Here is a 25,542-nt window from a genome sequence, read left to right as displayed (position 1 = left end):
TTTTTTGAATGTTGAGCTTTAAGCCAACTTTTTCATGCTCCTTTTTCCCTTTCATCAAGAGGCTTTTTAGTTCCTCTTCACTTTCTGCCATAAGGGTGGTGTTGTTTGCATATCTGAGGTTATTGATATTTCTCTTGGCAATCTTGATTCCAGCTTGCGCTTCTTCCAGCCCAGCATTTCTCATGATATACTCTGCATATAAGTTCAATAAGCAGGGTGACAATATACAGTCTTGACATACTCCTTTTCCTATTTGGAACCAGTCTGTTGTTCCATACCCAGTTCTAACTGTTGCTTCCTGACCTGCATATAGGTTTCTTAAGAGGCAAGTCAGGTGTTCTAGTATTCCTATCTCTTTCAGAATTTTCCACAGTTTATTGTGATCCACACAGTCAAAGGCTTTGGCATAGTCAGTAAAGCAGAAATAGATGTTTTTCTGGAACTCTCTTGCCTTTTCCATGATCCAGCGGATGTTGGCAATTTGATCTCTGGTTCCTTTGCCTTTTCTAAAACCAGCTGGAACATCTGGAAGTTTGCAGTCACGTACTGCTGAAGCCTGGCTTGGAGAATTTTGAGCATTACTTTACTAGTGTGTGAGATGAGTGCAATTGTGTGGTAGTTAGCATTCTTTGGCATTGCCTTTCTTTGGGATTGGAATGAAAACTGACCTATTCCAGTCCTGTGGCCACTGCTGAGTTTTCCAAATTTGTTGGCATATTGAGTGCAGCACTTTCACAGCATCATCTTTCAGGATTTGAAATAGCTCAACTGGAATTCCATCACCTCCACTAGCTTTGTTCATAGTGATGCTTTCTAAGGCCCACTTGACTTCACATTCCAAGATGTCTGGCTCTAGGTGAGTGATTATACCATTGTGATTATCTTGGTCATGAAGATCTTTTTTGTACAGTTCTGTGTATTCTTGCCACCTCTTCTTAATATCTTCTGCTTCTGTTAGGTCCATACCATTTCTGTCCTTTATCGAGCCCATCTTTGCATGAAATGTTCCCTTGGTATCTCTAATTTTCTTGAAGAGATCTCTAGTCTTTCCCATTCTGCTGTTTTCCTCTATTTCTTTGCACTGATTGCTGAAGAAGGCTTTCTTATCTCTTCTTGCTATTCTTTGGAACTCTGCATTCAGATGCTTATATCTTTCCTTTTCTCCTTTGCTTTTCGCTTCTCTTCTTTTCACAGCTGTTTGTAAGTCCTCTTCAGACAGCCATTTTGCTTTTTTGCATTTATTTTCCATGGGGATGCTCTTGATCCCTGTCTCCTGTACAATGTCAGGAACCTCATTCCATAGTTCATCAGGCACTGTCTATCAGATCTAGGCCCTTAAATCTATTTCTCACTTCTACTGTATAATCATAAGGGATTTGATTTAGGTCATACCTGAATGATCTAGTGGTTTTCCCTACTTTCTTCAATTTAAGTCTCAATTTGGCAATAAGGAGTTCATGATCTGAGCCACAGTCAGCTCCTAGTCTTGTTTTTGTTGACTGTATAGAGCTTCTCCATCTTTGGCTGCAAAGAATATAATCAGTCTGATTTCCGTGTTGACCATCTGGTGATGTCTATGTGTAGAGTCTTCTCTTGTGTTGTTGGAACAGGGTGTTTGCTATGACCAGTGCGTTTTCTTGGCAAAACTCTATTAGTTTTTGCCCTGCTTCATTCTGTATTCCAAGGCCAAATTTGCCTGTTACTCCAGGTGTTTCTTGACTTCCTACTTTTGCATTCCAGTCCCCTATAATGAAAAGGACATCTCTTTTTTGGATGTTAGTTCTAAAAGGTCTTGTAGGTCTTCACAGAACCATTCAACTTCAGCTTCTTCAGCATTCCTTGTTGGGGCATAGACTTGCATTATGGTGATATTGAATGGTTTGCCTTGGAAACGAACAGAGATCATTCTGTCATTTTTGAGATTGCATTTTGGACTCTTTTGTTGACCATGATGGCTACTCCATTTCTTCTAAGGGATTCCTGCCCACAGTAGTAGATATAATGGTCATCTGAGTTAAATTCACCCATTCCAGTCCATTTTAGTTCACGGATTCCTAGAATCTCAACGTTCACTCTTGCCATCTCCTGTTTGACCACTTCCAATTTGCCTTGATTCATGGACCTAGCATTCCAGGTCCCTATGCAATATTGCTCTTTATAGCATAGACAGGTACACACTGCTAAATTTAAAATGATATCCAACATGGACCTACCATATAGCATAGGGAACTCTGCCTAATGCTATGTTGCAGCCTGGGTGGAAGAGGGGCTTGGGGGAGAATGGACATATGTTTATGTATGGCTGAGTCCCTTCGTAGTTCTCCTGAAAATATTGCAACATTGTTAATAGGCTATACAGCAATATAAAATTAAAAGTTAAGAAAAAATAAAATCAGGTTGACAAATGGAGCATAAAACTCAGAAATATAAATATATTTCTTTGATTAAATTCAGTATCAATTATTTGATTTCACATAAAACAACATATATCATTTAGATCAAATCAGTGCATTTAGGATTTTATACGTTTTATAGTATTTTTTTGCATTTATTTTGCTCGTTTCTATATAAAGGTTGAAAGCAACCCTTCACATCTAATTTCAAATTAGAGATAACAATACTTAAGAAAAAGTGCAGTCAACAAGAATATTTTTTTCTGTTTGTATATAATTCAAGTTGAAGTACCAACAATCTAGATTCAGCATTTCACCTCTGGGCATATACACAAGAGATTTGGAAACATATGGTCAAACAGAAACTTATATATAAATTTTCATAAGAGCACTATTAATAATAATCTGAAGTAGGAACAACCCAGTTCAGTTCAGTTTCAGTTCAGTTGCTTAGTCATGTCCAACTCTTTGCAACCACATGGACTGGAGCACACCAGGCTTCCCTGTCCACCACCAACTTCCAGAGCTTACACAAACTCATGTCCATCGAGTCAGTGATGCCATCCAACCATCTTATCCTCTGTTGTTCCCTTTTCCCGCCTTTAATCTTTCCCAGGGTCTTTTCCAATGAGTCAGTTCTTCACATCAGGTGGCCAAATTATTGGAGCTTCAGCTTCAACATCAGTCCTTCCAATGAATATTTAGGACTGATTTCCTTTAGGATTGACTGGTTGGATCTCCTTGCAGTCCAAGGGACTCTCAAGAGTCTTCTCCAACACCAAGTTCAAAAGCATCAATTCTTCAGCACTCAGCTTTCTTGATAATCCAACTCTCACATCCATACACAACTACTGGGAAAACCATAGCTTTGACTAGATGGACCTTTGTTGGCAAAGTAATGTCTCTACTTTTTAATATGCTGTCTAGGTTGGTCATAGCTTTTCTTCCAATGAGCAATTGCTTTTTAATTTCATGGCTGCAGTCACCATCTGCAGTGATTTTGGAGCCCCCCAAAATAAAGTCTCTCACTGTTTCCATTGTTTCCCCATCTATTTGCCATGAAGTGATGGGACCAGGTGCCATAATCTTAGTTTTCTGAAAGTTGAGTTTTAAGCCAATTTTTTCACTTTTCTCTTTCACTTTGATCAAGAGCCTCTTTAGTTCTTCTTTGCTTTCTGCCATAAAGGTGCCATAAGGGTGGTGTCACTTGCATATCTGAGGTTATCTGCATTCCTGAGGCAGTAAACTTAATAACCCCAGAAACAACCCATATACCCATAAAGTAATGAACGAGTAAAAAATGTACTATATCTACACCGTGCACAATTATTTGGCTATGAAAGGAATGAAGTGCTGGTAGGTGCTGTGAAGTAGATGAACCTTGAAAACATTATGCCAAATGAAAGAAGGCAGATGCAAAAGGCTACATGGTGTATGATTGTATTTACATGAACTGTGCACAAAAGACAAGTCCATAACAGCAGAAAAGCACATTATGGTGTCCTAGAGTGAGGGATGGGAAGAAGCAATGCCTGCAAGTAGGCATGAGGGATCTTTCTAATGTGATAGAAATGTTCTAAAATTGGATTGTGGTATTGGTGGCAAAACTGTGAAATCACTGAATGGTATACTTTAAAATGATAGGTTTTATGATGTGTGAATTATATCTCAAGAAATTTGTTATTAAAAAGTCAATAGTCTAGGTTCTTTTAACACATTATTCCAGCCACTTTTAATCATATTAATTAAGTGAAAATAATTAAAATAGTGCTAATTCTTAATATTTACAGAAAGATTTATGATTCAAAACCAAATTTGCACATACATTATCTCATGTGAAATTCATAAATCTATAATGTGAAAGGTATTATCATCCCAGGTTTACAGATAAAGAAATTTGGTGATCATCAGACAATTTGAGTAACTTGTTCATTCTCACACACCAGTCATTGTGTGGTCAGGATTTAAACCCAGATGTTATGATTCAAAATCTTACACTTTAAGTACCACGCAGCAATCATGAGCTATAATTGTTCTGAGGTACTATAATTGTTCTGAGGAAGAACCAACCATTGAGACTTTAAATGTCAGGAATAAAAACTTTAATGTAGCATTAGGTCTTTACTTTTCATAGATAATAAGTTGAATGTTTTCCAGCATATCTGGTAGCTCTTCCAGAATGGTCCTTGGCAAAAGTTTCATCATCTTCAATACAGAGACCAATTGGCTACGTCTTATTAAAAAAAAAAAAAAAGTATTAGATTCCTTAAACTAATTAGGAAAAAATCTGATGTTATCTGTAAGCCTTATGGACTTAAAACAGACTTCATGGAATCTGGTCCCTTAGAGATGCCAGTTCTATTTAAGCTTCTGATACCCACTCTTGAGGGAGGCTTTAGAGCCTAGAGAAAAGATCAATGACTCAATGAGCTCTAGATTGGGAATCTATTTGCACAGACCCTGACCAGCTCAAGGACAGAAACACAGCAACACCACAAGCCTAAAGAGCCCAGGATCAAGCCAGTTTGTATCCTTTCTTGACAAGGTGACCATAAAAGCATCCATAAGAGGCACCAGAAGAACAGAGAAGTGTAAAACTGTACTGACCTGGATCACAACACTGTTTTTATGACAGTATAAGCCTACATGTTTATTATAACATATAGTTTCCTCTCTTTTTCCTATATCTTTTCCTATCACTTTCTCACTCCTCTCTGCCCTTTCTGCTATGTAACTTCCTTATTCTATTTTTTCCCCATTTGCTCTAAGTAGACGCTAAGACATTTTCACTCTTTTGTCATGGAATATAAACACAAATATATTTGTTTCACCTTAGTTCTTACCCTGCTCAGTCATAGACATTGTGTGTCATTTTTCTAGTTTAGTCTAAGTAGTGATTCCTCATCATTTTGATGACTGTAACCCTTTTTAAGAACCCAAGAATACTTATGGACATTTTCCCAGAAAAAATATGTGTCTGTGTTTGTATGTCTGTGTGTATCTCCCTTCCCATCCCCCCGACATGACATGCTGAAAATGATGTCAAGGGATTAAGTAGAACTGATGCAGATTAACCACAACATACCCTGGACCTAAATTCTAATCCTGAATCTAAGACATTGGGCGTTTGTCCTCTCTTGACCTTTATTTTTTCATTTACGATTCGAGACACAAACTGAGTTCGTCTTTTTGTCTCCTTCCAGATTTAGCCATGTAGGATTTACTCTGCATTAGTTATAATATATGTCTGCTCTATGGCTCTCCTTTGTATGATGATAATAAAGACATGTTTACAGTTAAGGAATTGTGCCATAGAATTATTCATTGGAACATTACGATTTGGGCTCCTGGATTGTTAAATTGTTCACTGGCCTAACTGTTCTCATGAATTTTGAGAGAAGAAATTAAAAATAACCACTTTAATATATTTACAGTGTTCTTGTCCCTGGAGAGTCATTCAAATGACTGACATTGCTTGGTATGTCATTTCCTGGTATTCACTTCAATGCTATTATACACAGAGTAAACACTGAGCCTGATAGTTCTTTTTCTATCCATTTTATTGTCTGACTCACTTTACAGCCTTACAACTGTATGAGGCTTCTTTTTCACCAACATGAAACCTGGACTGAGACTTTTAAAAACTCAGAAATAATTATAGACCAACTGTAATCAGGTGACTCATGCTTAGCAAACACCTCACCAGATCTATTTTGGCGGGGAGAGAGAGTGTCAGAAATTACTATCTGGTAATCATACGTAATGTGGCAAATTATTTAATCTTCTATTATGCAGTTTACTCTTCTGAGACACTTTCATTTTCAATCGTAAGTAATGTGGCAAATTATTATTCCATTTACTCTTCTGTAAATGGGGAATAATAATACAACTACTACAGATGGTTGTTAAGAGGATTAAATATGTTAATGATATAAAGGCTGATTATTAGTTATTATTTATTTAATTTACTGATTTTTAACAGTACATTGGAATCAGATAATAATGTGAGGAGTGGTGAGGGGAAGGAATGAAGACAGGATTCATAATTCCCTAGACTTCTCAAGTGCTCCCAGTTCCTCTCTTGTGTTCTATATTTTGTACTCATCTATATTTTCCTAAATGCAAGGAGCAATCTTCCATTTTTTGGTTACATCTTTAGCACTGAACTTCTCTTTGGTTTCAGAGTCATGCATTCAACTCCACTTTGGACATCATCAATTGCTTGGTCCATAGGTTCCTCAAAGTCAATAGATACAGGAACAATTCTATTATTTACCTTAAAAATAGATTTTCATTCTATAATTCACTTAGTTCCATATTTCATTGAATAGCACTACCATCCACCATGTTGAATTAAGAGAATAATTTAGCATTATAGGAATGAGGGTCTTTTCAATGTCTAAACATTTGCTAATTTTGTTTTATTGCGTGTTATAATTTCTCTTCTCTGATTTGAAAACTTTCCCCTTTCTGCTCTTGAATCAATAGAATCAATAGAACGTATTCTTTTTATTCAAAACTTCAATGAAAATAAAATCTAACCCTAAAAAAGGCATGGTCTAAATAAACTTTTATGATTTATTTTATCATAAAATTTTAGATATCTTATTATTCCCTGAGGCAATGAAGAAAAAAAGCTGAAGGATGTGTGTATGATGGATCCCTCAAAGTTAATAATCTGTTTTTCTGATTCATTTCTGACTCATCACACATGTTAGTCTTGATTTTACTCTTAAAAGTTGCTTTCCCTTTGCATATTAAAAAAAACTGTTTAGGATGTTAAATTAAGTTAATCTGATTTCATATGGTTGCTTCAGGAGCAAAAAATATCCTATTTCAGATAGTTCATGAAATTTGTTATTTCTGAATCTCTTTTAGAGAATACAAAAAAACCTCTCCAGAATGTTATGAAATATTCTTTATTTTCAGTGATTTACTTTATCCATAGGTTTTAAGAATTTTTTGTATGTACATTTGTGCAATGCTAGCTAGAATACTCAAATTTAGTTAAATTGAAAGAATTATAAAAGTTGATCCATATATCTTCCCTACTTAGATCAGAAATAGGATACATAATATATCCAAATATTTTAGTAAAGAAAAACTTACTGCCATTTTAGGCAGTTTCTTTTACCAATATCTTCCATATGGATGTAGATGAAAATGTGGACACTATACAACACCTTATGATTAAAGGAAGGGCATGCTGGAAAGAATACAGTGCATTGTGTATTTTTGATGACAGTCCAAATACACAAAGATGTTTTGATAGGCTTGGGTGATGGGTGAATACTAAAACTATGAAACTGGACACCTATAAATTATATATGTAGGAACCTGTGTTTTCATAAAAAAAGACATAAAAAATGTTTTCAGCACTAAATAACAGAAACCAGTGTGAAAACGTCTTTTTAGCTTCACATGTGAATAATTCAATTTCAGATCACAGTGTTCTCAAAGTTGCTTTGAAAGTTCATGAAATGTATAAGTGCACTGACAGAAATAGAATAAGGAATGCAGGGTAACAGCTCTCATTGTATAACTGTCTGGAACGTTTAACAATAATAGACAGGAAGAGTATAGTGAGACAAAAATTGGAAAGGAGGGACTCAGTGACAACTTGGCAAGGGTGTTTATGGAGAAATCTAAATTTAAAAAAATGAATGACCGAGCCACATTGTCTTGTCCTCTCAGTTTAGAAAATACAATAGTATTTTCTCTTATCTGCATTTCCATAATTATTTTTCTTCTTTTCCAATTACGGTATAATGGATTTAGAATCCTTGGAGTCTAATTCTGGATCTTCCATGAGTTATATATGAGAAATTCAACAAGTTACTTAATCTCTCTGAATCATAATTTCATCATCTATGAAATAGAAATATTATTCCTATATTATATATACGACTCTGTTACTGTTTAGTCACTCAGTCGTGTTCCATTCTTGGTGACCCTATGGACTGTAGCCCACCAGGCTCCTCTGCCAGTGGGATTTCCCAGGCAAGAATATTGGAGTGGGTTGCCATTCCTTCTCCAGGGGATCTTCCCTTATAAGACTCTATTAAGGCTTAACTCGAAAATGGTCATAAAAATTCTCTGTAAACTATAAACATGCCTCATTTTTTCCTTTTCTTTTCTCTACTCTGTTTTCCTTCCCTTTCCCTTTTTTTTCCTTCATCAGTTTTCAAGGCTTCTACTCTCTTTGTCACTTGCTCCTCTCTCTCTAATAATAATAAAACAATGTCTGTCCATATACCAGCCTGCCTTCAGTCCTCACCCCAGAGACGGTACCTCCTTCTGGGGTATTTGCTATTCTTGATGTCTCAGTCACAAGAAGCATTATCCTTCCATGAATAGAACCTATGATCGTCTTTCCTTTTATGAATCTATTGGTAGCAAGCTGCGGATTTTGGTGCTGTGGGTCATTAACTTACTGTCACTTCCCTTCTTTTCAGGACAAGAATCTAACTTATACGAAGATAAGGAATCACACTTTGGTTAAAGAGTTCATCCTGTTGGGCATCCCTCGAACCCAGGGGCAGGAAGTTGTGCTCTTTGTGGTGTTCTTCATCTTCTACGCCTGCACTCTGCTAGGAAATCTGCTTATCCTGCTAGCTGTGGTGTCTGATTCCCGCCTCCACACTCCTATGTATTTCTTTCTTTGTAACCTCTCCGTGCTGGACATTGGTTTCTCTTCTGTGAGCACCCCAAAGATGTTGGCCAACCTGCTGGTGAAGAGCCGGGTCATGTCCCTGGGTGGCTGCATGTCCCAGATCTTCTTTTACCACTTCCTAGGCTGCACGGAGTCTCTGCTCTACACGGTGATGGCGTATGACCGATTTGCTGCGATCTGCCACCTGCTGCGTTATGCCATCATCATGAACCGTCGGGCGTGTGTCCTGCTGGTGGCTGGCACCTGGGCTATTAGCTCTTTCCACGCCACAAGTCTCACTACACTGACCTTCCAGTTGCCATACTGTGGGTCTAATGAGATAGATTATTTCTTCTGCGACATCTTTCCTGTTGTCAAATTGGCCTGTGGTAACACACTCATCATTGAGATGGTGAGCTTCACCAACATTGGCCTCATTCCCATGATCTGTTTCCTCCTACCTGCGCATCCTCACTGCAGTTGTAAAGATGCACTCGGCTGAGGGGCGGCACAAGGCGGTGTCTACCTGTGTCTCCCACCTCTCTGTGGTCACTCTGTTCTTTGGGCCCTGTGCTCTTGTCTATACCCAGCCGTCTTTGAGCGAGGTGCTGGTCACTCCAGTGCAAATCTTTGCAAGTGTAATCACTCCCATGCTGAACCCCACAATCTATACTTTGAGAAACAAAGATGTCAAGGGCTCCCTGAAGAAACTGGTTGGGGGCCAGATCGCTCAGATAGCTTCAGAAAGAGGTCACTAGTCACTTGTGGGTAAAGCTGATTTTTTCCCCTCATTTGTATATTAAATTAATTTTTAAAATATATCTATGACAGTTGTAAAGACCTTTTTGCAATAAAGAGAGTGGGGAAACAACTCTACCTGATCCAAACTGGTGGCATTTTCCCCATCTCAGAGACCAGGCATCAGCAAATATTTTTTCTAAAGGTCCAGGTAGTATGTATTTTAGACTTTGGGAGCCAGAGGGTCTCTATCACAAATACAAAATTCTGCTGTGGTAGCATTAAAACAGGCATAGAATGAATGAATAAACATAAATGAATGAAAAAAGAGAAGGCTTGATCCAGTGAAATTCCATTTACACAAATAGGCTACAGGCAGGATATTCCCCACAAGCCATAGCTTGCTGATCTCTGTCAGAGGTTACTTGAATTTGAAATCAGTTTTTTTTCAAGGCTACGTTGATAGTGCTTTAAGACTGGACTTTGACGTGGGCTTAGTCCCACCAGGGCACAAGCTGAACTATTGATCAAGGATGGTCAAGGAAGGGATGGGTGTCAGGAACACAGGGAGCACACCCTGAAGAGAAATCCACAGCATTTCAGAGAGACCTGTTATTGCTACAGGCTCATCTGAATATGACCCATGCTAAAGTTTGGCCACCTGATGCAAAGAAGAGAAACCCTGATGCTGGGAAAGATTGAGGGCAGGAGAAGAAGGGGGTGACAGAGGATGAGATGTTGGATAGCATCACCGACTCAATGGACATGGATTTAAGCAAACTCCAGGAGACAGTGAAGGACAGGGAAGCCTGGCATGCTACAGACCTTGGGGTTGCAGAGAGCCCGACATGACTTAGTGACTGAACAACAATAATGCCAAAAATAATGGGCTTCCCAGGTGGCTCAGTGGTAAAGAATCTATCTGCCAATCAGGAGATGTAGGTTCAATCTCTGGGTCAGGAAGATCCCCTGAAGAAGAAAATGGCAACCCACTTCAGTACTCTTGCCTGGGAAATGCCATGGACAGAGGAGTTTGGCAGGCTACAGTCCATGGGGCTGCACAGATTAGACACAATTTAATGATTAAACAACAGCAACAATGCCTAGAAATGTACTGATACCTTTGGTCCTGGTACTAGAAATGGTTTGTGTCCAGTTTTCTGAGGCTTGAAGGTCATAGAGGTCATTAGTAGTAGTGTTGCTCAGTCATGTCTGACTCTTTGCAATCCCACGGACTGTGGCCTTCCAGGCTCCTCTGTCCATGGGATTCTCCAGGCAAGAATACTGGAGTGGATTGCCATTTCCTTCTCCAGAGGATCTTCTTGACCCAGGGATCGAACCTGGGTCTCCTGCATTGCAGGCAGATTCTTTACTGTCTGAGCTACAGGGAAGATGCATAGAGGTCATTACTGTTGCTTATAAAAACAATTTATGTTTACCTCAGAAGTTGCTCAGCTTGCCTCTGCTGGTATCAACCACTCCATTAGCATGCCAGCTGTAAAGCCCCGAAGGTGACTGGGTGGGCACCTTGGAATATTCTGTTGAAATGACTACCAAGTTTTGTCACAAGATAGGATTATTTTATCTCAGTTTAGCAGAGTTGTCAACAGAGTGAATCTCCTCCTGGAACCTTTAGTTTTTAGACTCCATGCTCAGTGGTAAAGGACACAATATGTGTGTGGTGTGTGTGTGTTTATGTGTGTTACTATAGTTTTTTCAGCAATGTGACTAGCCCCTCTGAGGAGCTGAGAGGGAGCTGAGAAGTAAAGATAGTTCTCTAGTTGGGACCATGGACTTTGCATGTTTTATTCACACTCCATGTATTCTGGGAACCTGTGTAAGTTCTTATTTAACTAACTGAGCAGACAGTGGTATTAGGTGGTACAGGCAACTCGAGCTGGCCTCAGCCTGAGCAGATAGAAAGATATAGATAAAACCTTCTTTCTAATGATATTGGGCTAAGTTCTTTTTTTCCCATTTCCACATAAAAGCAGATCCAAAAAATCCATGGTGCCAAGCCCCCAGAATATTTAAAGTGGCTAGTATATTGGAGGGGGCTTTCCTTGTAGCCCAGTTGGTAAAGAATCTGTCTGCAATGCAGGAGACCTGGGTTCAATGCCTGGGTCAGGAAGATCTCTTGGAGAAGGAAACAGCAACCCACTCCAGTATTCTTGCCTGGAGAATCCCATGGACAGAGGAGCCTGGCAGGCTACAGTCCATGGGGTCGCAAGAATCGAACACAACTTGGTGACTAAACTACTACTATAGTATATTGGAGACACTTCCCTGGTGAACCACTGGTTAAGACTCTGTGCTTCTTATGCAGGGGACATGGGTGTGATCCTTGGTTGGGGAACTAAGATACCACATGTTGTGCAGAGTGGTCAAAAAAATAAATTAACAAGGGCTTAGTATACTGGAGCTCCTCTTTTGCCATTCCTAATTCTCCTCTGTTAAAATATAAAATACAAGTTTCTTCCAAAGGACAGAATCCAAGTGTTATAGACACACTGGCAAGATCACACCAACTTCTGATTTTGACCTTTTCTAGAAAGATTGTCATTAACTATGGTTCTTGTGGCATGGGTAGAAGTCTGTGTGACTATTACCCTTAAATTGATATTAATTTTATTTATTGATCCATTTGTGTATTCTTACCTTCTATTTTTGTGATTATTCAACAGAGGTTTGGAAGAGGATTGAAAGTGTTAGTTGTTCAGTTGTATCCACCTCGTCATTGTGACCCTGTGGACTGTAACTCACCAGGCTCCTCTGTCCATGGAATTCTCCAGGCAAGAATACTGGAGTGGGTTACCATTTCTTCTCCAAGGGATCTTCCTGACCTAAGAATTGACCCTAGTCTCCTATATAGCAGGCAGATTCTTTACTGTCTGAATCACTAAGAAAAGAACTATCCATCTGAAATCTTGGTGTCTAGTCTAAGAAGTAAGAAAACCAAAAGAATGACTCAAGAAAAGTTGCCTGTATATGGAAAAATAACACTGAGAGGAACTTGGGACAATTGGGAGTTGTCAGGCTTTATCCTCACATCTGTTCTCAAGTCCATTGAATTTTTTATTTATAGAGGTTGTTTTTTTTCTTTTTTTTTTTAAATCGGTTACTTTCATCTCCTGAGAGGGACCATTGCCTTACATCTCCTAGAACATACTGTTTCAAATGAACTAATAGTGGATAAACTTTGACAGCATTTCTAATTCTTCCTAATATCATTCTATGATGTCACATTTTATAAGTATTAAAACACCTTCTTAGTACAGTCGCTTATTTTCCCATTAACAACACTGTGTTCATCATACCTTCTGTTTCCTCTACTGCACATGCCATAGGTAGTATTGAGTAAAAGATGTCATCCAACAAGTCCTAGAATATGAAATTGAAAGGTATCAATGTGTCTTTTTAAAATTATTTTTATTTTAAAATTTTATTTTATTTTTAAATTTTACAATATTGTATTGGTTCTGCCATATATCGAAATGAATCCACCACAGGCATACATGTGTTCCCCATCCTGAACCCTCCTCCCTCCTCCCTCCCCATACCATCCCTCTGGGTCATCCCAGTGCACCATCCCCAAGCATCCAGTATCGTGCATCAAACCTGGACTGGCGACTCATTTCATATATGATATTATACATATTTCAATGCCATTCTCCCAAATCATCCCACCCTCTCCCTCTCCCACAGAGTTCAAAAGACTGTTCTATACATCAGTGTCTCTTTTGCTGTCTCATATACAGCTTTATCGTTACCATCTTTCTAAATTCCATATATATGCGGTAGTATACTGTCTTGGTGTTTTTCTTTCTGGCTTACTTCACTCTGTATAATAGGCTCCAGTTCATCCACTTCATTAGAACTGATTCAAATGTATTCTTTTTAATGGCTGAGTAATACTCCATTGTGTACATGTACCACTGCTTTCCTATCCATTCATCTGCTGATGGACATCTAGGTTGCTTCCATGTCCTGGCTATTATAAACAGTGCTTCGATGAACATTGGGGTACACATGTCTCTTTCCCTTCTGGTTTCCTCAGTGTGTATGCCCAGCAGTGGGATTGCTGGATCATAAGGCAGTTCTATTTCCAGTTTTTTAGGGAATCTCCACACTGTTCTCCATAGTGGCTGTACTAGTTTGCATTCCCACCAACAGTGCAAGAGGGTTCCCTTTTCTCCACATCCTCTCCAGCATTTATTGCTTGTAGACTTTTGGATCGCAGCCATTCTGACTGGTGTGAAATGGTACCTCATAGTGGTTTTGATTTGCATTTCTCTGATAATGAGTGATGTTGAGCATATTTTCATGTGTTTGTTCAATGTGTCTTACTGTATCAAAACTCAGAGCATCCAAGGTTAATCACAGGAAGGAAAATCTTTAGTCCTTTTACAAAACGGTCTCAAATTTGTCCCTCTGTGTCTCACTTTCTCCTTGTTGGCTCTCACCCTTTGATAAGTCAGAGGTACATGTTGCAGGTTGACAATCTGAACCTGGTTTAGACAAGACATTTTTTTCTCTGATTAAAAAAAAATGATGTTATTAGAAGGATAGCAATAGAAACAAGGGATATGAAAACTGAGAACAAGTAAATGTAAAAAACAGATTGAATTGTGAAGGCAGATATCACTCTCTCAGCAATGACTTCCTCATGAAAGCGCCTTCTCTTGGGGAAAGGAAAACACCGGTTTAAGATGTAAAAGCGTGCTAGCAAAGAGATGTGGTCTGAAAAGACAAACCTCCAGGAAATGAAGTACTAAGAGCAAGATAGGAGCTGTCACTGTTCAACTAGAGAATGTGTATGGGGGAGGTAGAATGAATTTCCAGACATGAATAGCAACTTTAGCCCAACACAAAGAAATACAAAAGGTGGAAGAAAGAAGTCATCTATTTGTTCAATAGACATTTATTGAGCAGTCTTATATCCAAGGTACAATCTAAATGTTATTATACCTGAAATACTAACTCTAAAGTACTTGACTAAGTCAAGTCTAAAATCACTAGGGCGCTATTGACAAACCAGATGCAGAAATGTCAGAAAGCCAAAAGAGCAAGGTATATGAGAAACAGTTGTTGGAAATTAGACTGTTTAGACAAAGAGAAAGCAGATATAACCAAGGATCTGAAATTTGTAATGGGATGCTGAATGAAAAAAGAGTTAGATTCTATTGGTAATGTGCAAAGAGTAAAACAAGCAATATTTGCTAGATGTCTTTTTAAAACCTCAACTGTTGCTTTCAAAAAGACTGTAAAATCACTGTGCTCAACTTTAAGAATAAAATCTTCATTTTCAACCTTAAAGTCAAACTGGAGGGAAGACTAAAAGCAGTCATTTTTTCAAACTGAAAAAGGAAACACGCATGTGACCACGTCACAGAATACAGTTCACGCAACCCTTGCCTCCTCAGCCTTCTCCTCGACCACCAGCAGCCCATCATCACAAGGCCTGCCCTGGGCCGTCAGGGGCAGGGGAAGAGGGCAGACCGGCTCCTCTGTCCCCAGGCCGCATGGGCCGCTTGCTCCACCTTCTTCCCGAGTTGAAGTGGCACTGACACAGCCCAGGGAAGCTGGGGATTCTGATCAAAAACACAACCGTGGGTACTAAGCATGGACCTCTGGTTCTTGTTTTCCCCGGTATCAAAGATGATCAATATAATTACTGTGAATTTTACATGTGGCTTCAGATGAGAGAAGACACCCAGGGCTTCCCCACTTCCAGTTACAGACACAGGCAGCTTGTGGGTCAGCCTACCAAGAGCTAGAGAAGCTAAATACACTTTAAAAAGAGGTCCTTAGGCAGCCACAATCCAAGATTTCAAACAAAAGCCCAGTGAGGGAGCTGGACACTGAGAGGGCCACTCCTTCCCTCGCGGCATCTGAACAAAGCTGACTCTTGGAAGAAAAGGCAGGGGAAAAGTCAAGCAGAGGGTACTGGCTAACACAGCTCTGGATGGTTCCTTGGGCTGGGAAGACAAAAATTCGAGCTCAGGCCTGACAAGTCAGTCCTGGTGGCTCAGAGGATGAAGCGTCTGCCTGCAATGCCGGAGACCCGTGTTCGATCCCTGGGTTGGGAAGATCCCCTAAAGAAGGAAATGGCAACCCACTCCAGCATTCTTGTCTGGAGAATCCCATGGACAGAGCAGCCTGGCGGGCTACAGTCCAGAGGGTGGCAAAGAGTCGGACATGACTGAGCGACTTCACTGCACTCACTGCTTCAATAAAGTACTGGAGCAAAATTTCCCACTGCCAATAGAGAGTGCCGAGGGTAAGCTGTACTCTCAATGAGAACAGACCAGAGCTGGTAATGGGAGCCCGTGTCATCACACGGACATTCTGTTAAGAGAAACGGATGGATACAATGGAAAGGCTAGAAGGCGGAAGTATAGGTGTCCCCAAAGGACGACCGACTAGGTGTTCATACCCTTGGCTCCGGAGACAAGAGGCTTCATCACTTCAGCATCTGTGGGGACAGGGCCCCTCTGCTGCTGAGGCGTGGGCAGCGGGCCGAGGGTGGGAACAAAGTGCAGGTGTCAAGGCTCACGTGGATCCCAGGGCGGGGTGGCCGAGGGCAACCCTGACGAGGACCTGAATGATGCACTAGGGAGTGTGCATGTGCATGCTTGTGTGTGGGAGCTTTTTATGTTATTTTAGTCAAGAGTCTTTATTATTCATATATCCATAGAAACAAGAATGTAGCAAAGGGAGGTGGGAGGGAGATTCAAGAGGGAGGGGATATATGTACACCTATGGCTAATTCATGTTGATGTATGGCAGAAATCAAATCGATATTTCACAGCAATTATGCTTCAGAAAAAAAGAACATAGCAAGGTGGTCAGGAAAGTATGAAAAAAAGATTTCTCATATTTATAATCACAACTCTGCATACATCTGGGAGCAGGCTGCCCACCATCATCACATCTCCCGCCAGCATCAGACGTTTGCCCCCAGCTTCAGGCCCTAGTCCAGGATCAGGACCTCCCCCAGCATCAGGCCTTAGTCCAGCATCAGGGCCTCCCCCAGAATCAGACCCTAGTCCAGCATCAGATGTTCCTGCCCCAGCATCAGGGCCCTCCTACAGCATCAGGTCCTCCCCCAGCACCAGGCCCATAGTCCAGCATCAGGCCCTCCTCCAGCATCAGATGTTCCTGCCCCAGCATCAGGGCCCTCCTCCAGCATCAGGGCCTCCCCCAGCATCAGGACCTCCTCCAGCATCACACCCTCCCCCAGCATCAGGCCTTAGTCCAGCTCCAGACCTTCCCCAACCATCAGACCCTAGTCCGCCATCAGGCCCTCCTCCAGCATCAGGCCCTAGTCCAGCATCAGACCTTCCCCCAGCATCAGGCCCTCCCCCAATATCAGGCCCTAGTCCAGCATCAGGCACTCCCCCAGCATCAGGCCCTTCCCCAGCATCAGGCGTGGCAGCCCCACTTGTCTGACACTCCTGAGCACACTTAGGCAGCCCCAGAGCAGCAGGACGATAGCTCTTGCAGGAGGTGCATCTTTAGGAATCACCTGCGGAACAACAGTAGCAGCTGGGGTCTGTTTCAGGCCAAAGAGAGGCAAAGAAGAGGCACTTGTGCCGGAAGCAGCGGTGGGTGTGTGCACGTTTCAAAGCTCTGCTTCCTCCCCGAGGGCGCTTTGCTCTCCAGCTCTCTCACGTGGTCACTCGAGGGCCCCAGGGCTGTGTCCTTCCAGATTCACGGTCTCCTCGATATCTCAAGCCCAAGTCCTGAGTTGAGTCCCGGTCTGGGGACTCAGAGGAGGTAGGCTTTAAATGGAAGAGATAATTATTACAGAATGATCTGCTTGGAAAGAGTGTCATTCTTGGCCCAGAAGCACTGGAATGCGTTCTAGGTTTCACAGAGTATATTCTAAATTATTCAGCAGCCTTTTCAAATTGAGGGTTTCAAAACCCACAGAGATTTCCTGGAAATGATCCTTGCACTTCAAATCAGTAGGGAGAGCAATGGCTTTTTTTCCAAGTTACTTTTTTCCAATATGTGTTTTTTTTTTTTTTTAATGAGTTAACAAAAGTATTTTAATGCATTTTCCCCTAAATAAAAGCTTTGAAAGCCTCTGTGTGTGGCTTGAATAAACAAGAGCAGAATTTGAGGCTATGAGACTATATGCTCACAATTTGTTCACTGATTTATTGATGTGTGTGCTTAGTTGCTCAGTTGTGTCCGGCTCTCTCCAACCTCATGGACTGTAGCCAGCCAGGCTCCTCTGTCCATGGAATTTTCCAGGCAAGAATATTGGAACGGGTTGCCATTTCTTCCTCCAGGGGATCTTCCACCCAGGGATTGAACTGGAGTCTCCTGGGTCTCCTGAATTGCCCTCAGGTTCTTTACTTTCTGAGGCTTGGGAAAGCCTGATTTGTTGATATTGTGCAAAAATAACAATTGATTACCCACTGTATCTTTAAATTGTTTGTCTTAACTGTTTATATGTAATTATATTCACATTGGACTAATGGTTAAAAAGACGAGGCATGAGGAAAAATGATACTGAGATTCAAACTAATACAGAGGGTAAATGTGTGCGTGCTCAGTCACTGTTGTTTCTGACTCTCTGCAATCCTATGGACGATAGCCGGCCAGGCTCCTTTGTTTATGGGGTTTTTCCAGGCAAGAATATTGGAGTGGGTTGCCGTTTACAGAAGATAGATGGATTGACATAAATAACATATTTGGCTCACGTTGAACTTCGGATATTATACTCATCTCATCAAATTTTGGTTCCTGGTTTAAAATCAACTTTAAGATATATAGCAACAATTACAACAAAGGTTTTGTTTCTTTTCCTGAGGATATAGACTTTGCCCTTGGTTTTTAAAATAGCTGATAAGTGTTTACAAATAAAAGACTGAATCTTTCACTTTTTAACATTACTTTTTTTGTTGTTGTTATTCAGTATTTTATTTTATTTTAATTTTATTTTTAAACTTTACATAATTGTATTAGTTTTGCCAAACATCAAAATGAATCCGCCACAGGTATACATGTGTTCCCCATCCTGAACCCTCCTCCCTCCTCCCTCCCCATACCATCCCTCTGGGTCATCCCAGTGCACCAGCCCCAAGCATCCAGTATCGTGCATCGAACCTGGACTGGCAACTCGTTTCATACATGATATTTTACATGTTTCAATGCCATTCTCCCAAATCTTCCCACCCTCTCCCTCTCCCACAGAGTCCATAAGACTGTTCTATACATCAGTGTCTCTTTTGCTGTCTCGTACACAGGGTTATTGTTACCATCTTTCTAAATTCCATATATATGCGTTAGTATACTGTATTGGTGTTTTTCTTTCTGGCTTACTTCACTCTGTATAATAGGCTCCAGTTTCATCCACCTCATTAGAACTGATTCAAATGTATTCTTTTTAATGGCTGAGTAATACTCCATTGTGTATATGTACCATAGCTTTCTTATCCATTCATCTGCTGATGGACATCTAGGTTGCTTCCATGTCCTGGCTATTATAAACAGTGCTGCGATGAACATTGGGGTACACGTTCTTTTTAAAAATTTAAAGCATGAAGTGTTAAAATTTAGGCAGTGGGTTTTAAAAAATGTTTTTGTCCATGTATATGTCCTAATACTCAATGACATTTTAGTCTGTACTTTTTGTACATGTTTGGTAAACTAGCCAAACATAACATAATAAGACATGAAAAAAATGTGGTTATAAATTATTTGTTGTTTTCCATAATCAATTCAAGATAAATTAATAGGGTACATTCTTTAGTGGTTAGAAATATATATATATATATGTTTCATATATTATTTAAAATTAATAACATTTTTCATTTATTACAGTTTTTAAAATTGTTTTCCTTGTGGAACATCTTTAAATTATCATATGTGAAATGAATTGTCAGTCCAGGTTCAATGCATGATACAGGGTGCTTAGGGCTGGTGCACTGGGATGACCCAGAGGGATGGGATGGGGACGGGGTGGAAGGGGATTCAGGATGGGGAACACGTGTATGCCCATGGTGGATTCATGTCAATGTATGGCAAAACAATACAATATTGTAAAGTAAAAATAAATAAATAAATAATAATAATAATAATAAAAAAAGAATATTAGTAAATTCATGGGAGCTTTTCAGCCAGTACAGGATATAGAATATAATCTAGAAGTTCCCTTTGTGTAATTTTGTCATCCTCATCTTCTCAGCAGTTGTTAGACTGCTGAATTTTTGTTAAGAAAATACCTTCCTTTTATTTATGGATTTGCCACTATGAGTACATATAAACAATATACTATTTTTTTCTTCTGGTTTTAAAATTTGTTTAAAAAGACTAACATGTGATTGCCCTTATTCCCATCAAACTTGCTTTTGAGATTGATCAATCTTAACCCATATGGTGTTTTTTTCAGTAATAATCTTTGCAGCAGTATATCTATTTTCTTAGTATTTTAAGAAGGTCAAAATTTAGCATCATTCATCTTTTCGCTTTTGGTTTTCTTTATTTCATTAGTTTATGCTTTTATTTATTTATTTTAGTTCTTTGAAAATTAGATAGATCTCTGCCACATAAAATATCAGTTCTCACATTTCCAACATTTGTGTTCAAGAGTCAAGTTTATTGACTTCTGTTAAGTAAGAGAAGTTCCAGACTCAGCAAACATGTTTTGTGCTTAGTTGGACATAGTAGTATAAGTTACTAATAAATATTTGCTGATCGATACATTAATAGAATTCTGGGAAAGTCATGTGGAGAACAATTCCTCATTCAGGGAAGTCAACTTTGCCAATTGAGAATTCTGCTTTTAGGAGAATCTGATATTGGAATTATATTTCCAAACCAAAGTATCATAGAAAAGTATATGGGCTAAAGAGAAACTGAGATAAAGTATATGAAATTAGATAGTTAAAAGCCTGAGATATATGGTTGCTATTCTAAAAGTATACCCTGAAACTGGGGAAATGGTTTCTACATATGTCCTAAGGTTGAGCTGTACATCTTAGCTTTTCTCTAACTTCCCCAGGTCATTCACAGAAGTAGAAAATATAGATATGGCTCTATCTTGTTCACATCACAGTAATGTCACAGGGGAGTTATCATCACTCACTTCTAATTACTCCCTTTGCTTAACAACCCCCGCAAAACAGGATTCATTCAGGAATGGGGTTCCCCAAGGGCTTCAAGAGCTTTTAAATTTTCACTATGAGAAAACAATGTTGCTATTAGTGTTTTGCAAGAGATCTTTGCAGAAGGCAGAGGGACTTTCAGCTTTCTGTCACTTAATCTGAGTTTATTTCACTAAGAAGAAAGAACTTTCCAGATTATGAGAGGAGATCCCTGATTCTGGCTTATGGTATGATGTCAGAAGCAAACTTGGGTGACAGATCCTAGAGAGACAAATACTACAGGGATGAAACTTTCTCCTTGCTAGTCATGTAAGTGCCGCCCTCATCTTTCTCTCTTTTTAAGTCCTCTTTTCTTCCTCAGGTATCCAGTGGAAAGGAGAATTTGGAGTCCCTGGTTTACAAATGGTCTCAAAGTCCAGGAAATGAACAGAAAGTTGTGGCTAAGAATAGAACACTGCTTGCTTGGTTTGTCATTTACCTCATGATATTGGCTCACCAACTCCAAATCTTCCTTTACAACTAGGGCTTTGGTCTTCATTCAAAATAATTAAAGGATTGGACACTTGAATGAGCCTATCCCTGGACACCTTCAGTCCAGTTCTTTTCTTCTGTGTGACTCTCTTAATAAGATATCCAGGTCTCATTTTTTTTTTTTTTTTTTTTTGAGACTACAGATTATGTCGGCTTCCCAGGTGGCTCAACAGTAAAGAATCCACCTGCAATGCAGGAGCCACAGGAGATGCAGTTTTGATCCCCAGGTCAGGAAGATCCCCTGGAAGAGGGCACAGTAACCCACTCCAGTATTCTTGTCTAAAGAATCCTACGGACAGAGGAGCCTGGCGGGCTACAGTTTATGGGGTCACAAAGAGTCGTACAAGACTGAAGCAACTTAGCATGCACTCACATACAGATTATGTAGTTCTTGTCTTGGGTCATCTTTACAGCACAAAGCAAAGCTTCTTCTTGGGTTCAGATGCCATATAGGTAACAGAGAAAGTTCAACTATTCAGAGGATGGTGAAAAAGAGAAACAGGTGTATGATCAAGCTTCTTTACATGGTTGTTTAGGAAGACTAATATCTGATAGTGTCATGTAAGTCCTTGTACAAGACAAAACAACTGAATGCTTTTCTTTCCAGTTATTCAAGGACTTGTTTCATTATCTCATTCATCAGATCTTTATTAAGAACCTACTCTGTGCTGGTCACTGTTTTCTGCACCAAGGGTATAGCCATACATGTCAAAAAGTATTAATTCTTCTCGACTTTATATTTAAATGTGTATGTGTGTCTCTCTGTGTGTGTGTGTGTGTGTGTGTGTGGTGGTGTTTCATGGAGAGACAAGTTGGGTTTACATTGTTTACTAAAGAGAACTGGGAGCATTTTTGGAGCCTGGTGACATCAAAAGGAAAAACATAAACAACATGAAGGTGAAGGACAAAATTTGACAAGGTCAGTAACACCACAGTCCATCACAAGTGCACACAGTGGAAAGACTCATGTCAGGGGGAAAAAAAAAAGATTTAAGTACCTAGCTCTGCGATGTATAGTAACCTCAAATTAGGCAAGTCATTCACTCTTCCTAATGTTCAGAAATTTCCTTTTCTATACATTTATCTCAAAGTGTTACTGGGAGGATTAAATGAACTGAGATCATGTTGAGTAAGCGTTTCAAACTGTTATGAGGTTCAACCCTAGGTCTCACCAGAAAACAGATAAAATATAATTTTGTCACCAGTAGTGGCTCACAAATATAGTGATTCTCAAGTTTCATTCTAGAGACATTAAAGAGCCTTTGTCTGTTTTTGAGGCTTCCTCCACTCTGAGGGAGCATATTTGTATGGGCATCACCCTTCTCTTTAAAAGCCTTGCTCCAACATTAAAAGTAGTATTTTAATAAAGGATATTTGCATTTAGAATCAGTATGATAAAAATATTTGTTATAAAAACTATGACGTTTTGCTATGGTAGCTGCATTCCAGGTTAAATGCTCTGTAATTTGGCTTAGACATAGTATTTCCTTAACTTTGAAACAAAATGCTGTAATTTCCCTCACATATTTCATTTCTCCAGTACATTGTCTGCTGACATCAAATCAGGACATTCTTCCACATTCTCTGCTTCCGTTTCCTTCCACAGGACTGACATTCACAGAGATGAAGAACTGCTCTGAGGTGACTGAGTTCATCCTGTTGGGAATCCCGCACACGGAGGGGCTGGAGACTCTACTCTTTGTCCTGTTCTTGCCCTTCTATGCCTGCACCCTGCTGGGAAACATGTCGATCCTTGTAACTGTTCTTTTTTCCAGTCGCCTTCACACACCCATGTATTTTTTCCTGGGGAACTTGTCTGTGTTTGACATGAGTTTCTCCTCTGTGACCTGTCCTAAAATGCTGCTCTACCTCATGGGCCTGAGCCCACGTATTTCCTACAAGGACTGTGTCTCCCAGCTCTTCTTCTTCCATTTCCTCGGCAGCATTGAGTGTTTCTTGTACACCGTGATGGCCTATGACCGCTTCACCGCCATTTGTCACCCGCTGCGGTACGCAGTCATCATGAGCCCTAGAGTCTGCGTGGCCTTGGCTGTGGGCACGTGGCTGCTAGGATGTGTCCATTCCAGCGTCCTGACTTTGCTTACCTTCACCCTGCCATACTGTGGTCCCAATGAAGTGGCTCACTTCTTTTGTGATATTCCAGCACTCTTACCCTTGGCCTGTGCTGATACATCCTTGGCCCAGAGGCTGAGTTTCACTAACGTTGGCCTAGTATCTCTAGTCTGCTTTCTCCTAATCCTTGTGTCTTATACTCGGATCACCATCTCCATCTTGTGGATTCCATCAGCTGAGGGCCGTCGCCGGGCCTTCTCCACATGCAGTGCCCACCTCATCGCCATCCTCTGTGCCTATGGACCCATCATTACTGTCTACCTGCAGCCCACACCTAACCCCATGCTAGGAACCGTGGTGCAAATTCTGATGAATCTGGTGGGACCAATGCTGAACCCTTTAATCTACACCTTGAGGAATAAAGAAGTAAAAACAGCTCTGAAAAAAGTATTGCACAGGAAAAACCATGTTCTTGTGATTTAAAAAGAATGGCTGGAAAGGTTGATGATGTGGAATTCTTTCTGCCTCAATATGTGAAATTTTTCTCTGGAATTCTTACATGTGTCTTTTCAGCTCATGCTGAATGCTGTGGATGGGTATGTCAAAATATGTCATCATTTTGTCTGTTTTATTTTCTTGTATTACCTAAGCCCCTCCTCATAGCTTCAGAATAGCATGTTGTTGTTATTCAGTCACTAAGTCATGCCTGACTCTTTGACCCCATGGACTGTAACCCACCTGGCTCCTCTGTCCATGGGATTCTCCAGGCAAGAAAACTGGAGTGGGTTGCCAGTTCCTTTTCCAGAGGATCTTCTCAACCCAGGAATTGAACCCACTTCCCCTGTATTCGAAAGCAGATTATTTACCACTGAGCACCAGAGAAACCCTCAAAATAGTATAGTTTTGTTATTTTGCTTTCCTTCTGTGGAGAATCTCTTCCCACTAAAAGGAAGGAAGATTGCCTTTGCCATTGCACTTTTCCTACCTTTTCTACTTTATTTCCTGCTAAACTTTTTGTGAGATAGGACAGTGAAAGATGAACTCCCCAGGTTGGCAGGTGTCCAGCATGCTACTGGAGATTGCTGCTGCTGCTGCTAAGTCACTTCAGTCGTGTCTGACTCTGTGCGACCCCACAGATGGCAGCCCATCAGGCTCCGCTGTCCCTGGGATTCTCCAGGCAAGAATACTGGAGTGGGGTGCCATTGCCTTCTCCAGCTACTGGAGATTAGTGGAGAAATAAATCCAGAAAGAATGAAGGGATGGAGCCAAATAAAAAACAACACCCAGTTGTGGATGTGACTGGTGATAGAAGCGAAGTCCAATGCTGTAAAGAGCAATATTGCATAGGAACCTGGAATGTTAGGGCCATGAATCAAGGCAAATTGGAACTGGTCAAACAGGAGATGGCAAGAGTGAACATCAACATTTTAGGAATCAGCAGACTAAAATGGACTGGAATGGGTGAATTTAACTCAGATGACCATTATATCTACTACTGTGGGCAGGAATCCCTTAGAAGAAATGAAGCAGCCATCATAGTCAACAAAATAGTCCAAAATGCAGTCTCAAAAATTACAGAATGATCTCTGTTCATTCCCAAGGCAATCCATACAATATCACAGTAATCCAAGTCTATGCTCTGACCAGTAATGCTGAAGAAGCTGAAGCTGAATGGTTTTATGAAAACCTACAAGACCTTTTAGAACTAATGCCCAAAGAAGATGTCCTTTTCATTATAGGGGACTGGAATGCAAAAGTAGGGAGTCAAGAGATACCTGGAGTAACAGGCAAATTTGACCTTGGAGTACAAAATGAAGCAGGGCAAAGGCTAACAGAGTTTTGCCAAGAGAATGCATTAGTCATAGCAAACACTCTCTTCCAACAACACAAAAGAAGACTCTACACATGGACATCACCAGATGGTCAATACCGAAATCAGATTGATTGTATTCTTTGCAGCCAAAGATGGAGAAGCTCTATAGAGCCAGCAAAAAAAGACCAGGAGCTGACTGTGGCTCAGATCATGAACTCCTTA

General features: G+C 40.2%; 1 protein-coding gene and 1 pseudogene across 3 annotated transcripts; both read left to right on the top strand.

The window, feature by feature from the left end:
- The first annotated feature begins 8,755 nt into the window (after positions 1-8,755).
- LOC129654193 (putative olfactory receptor 10D4) lies at positions 8,756-9,803 on the top strand (annotated as a pseudogene).
- A 7,571-nt stretch (positions 9,804-17,374) lies between these two features.
- LOC129652560 (putative olfactory receptor 10D3) lies at positions 17,375-25,227 on the top strand. 3 transcript variants are annotated; one of them, XM_055581287.1, is made up of 3 exons: positions 17,375-17,562; positions 22,242-22,353; positions 23,041-25,227. In XM_055581287.1, the coding sequence occupies exon 3, from the start codon at positions 23,058-23,060 to the stop codon at positions 23,988-23,990; it is 933 nt and encodes a 310-aa protein (XP_055437262.1). In that variant the 5' UTR covers positions 17,375-17,562; positions 22,242-22,353; positions 23,041-23,057; the 3' UTR covers positions 23,991-25,227. The 3 variants fall into 3 exon arrangements, with proteins under 3 accessions (XP_055437262.1, XP_055437263.1, XP_055437261.1); XM_055581288.1 differs by having other exon boundaries at positions 22,240-22,353; positions 22,975-25,227; XM_055581286.1 differs by lacking the exon at positions 22,242-22,353.
- The last annotated feature ends 315 nt before the right edge of the window (positions 25,228-25,542 follow it).

The sequence above is a fragment of the Bubalus kerabau genome, chromosome 5, assembly GCF_029407905.1.
Source record: "Bubalus kerabau isolate K-KA32 ecotype Philippines breed swamp buffalo chromosome 5, PCC_UOA_SB_1v2, whole genome shotgun sequence".
Taxonomy (NCBI): domain Eukaryota; kingdom Metazoa; phylum Chordata; class Mammalia; order Artiodactyla; family Bovidae; genus Bubalus; species Bubalus kerabau.
The sequence above is the reverse complement of the archived record's forward strand: the minus strand, read 5'-3'. Positions and strand labels throughout refer to the sequence as shown.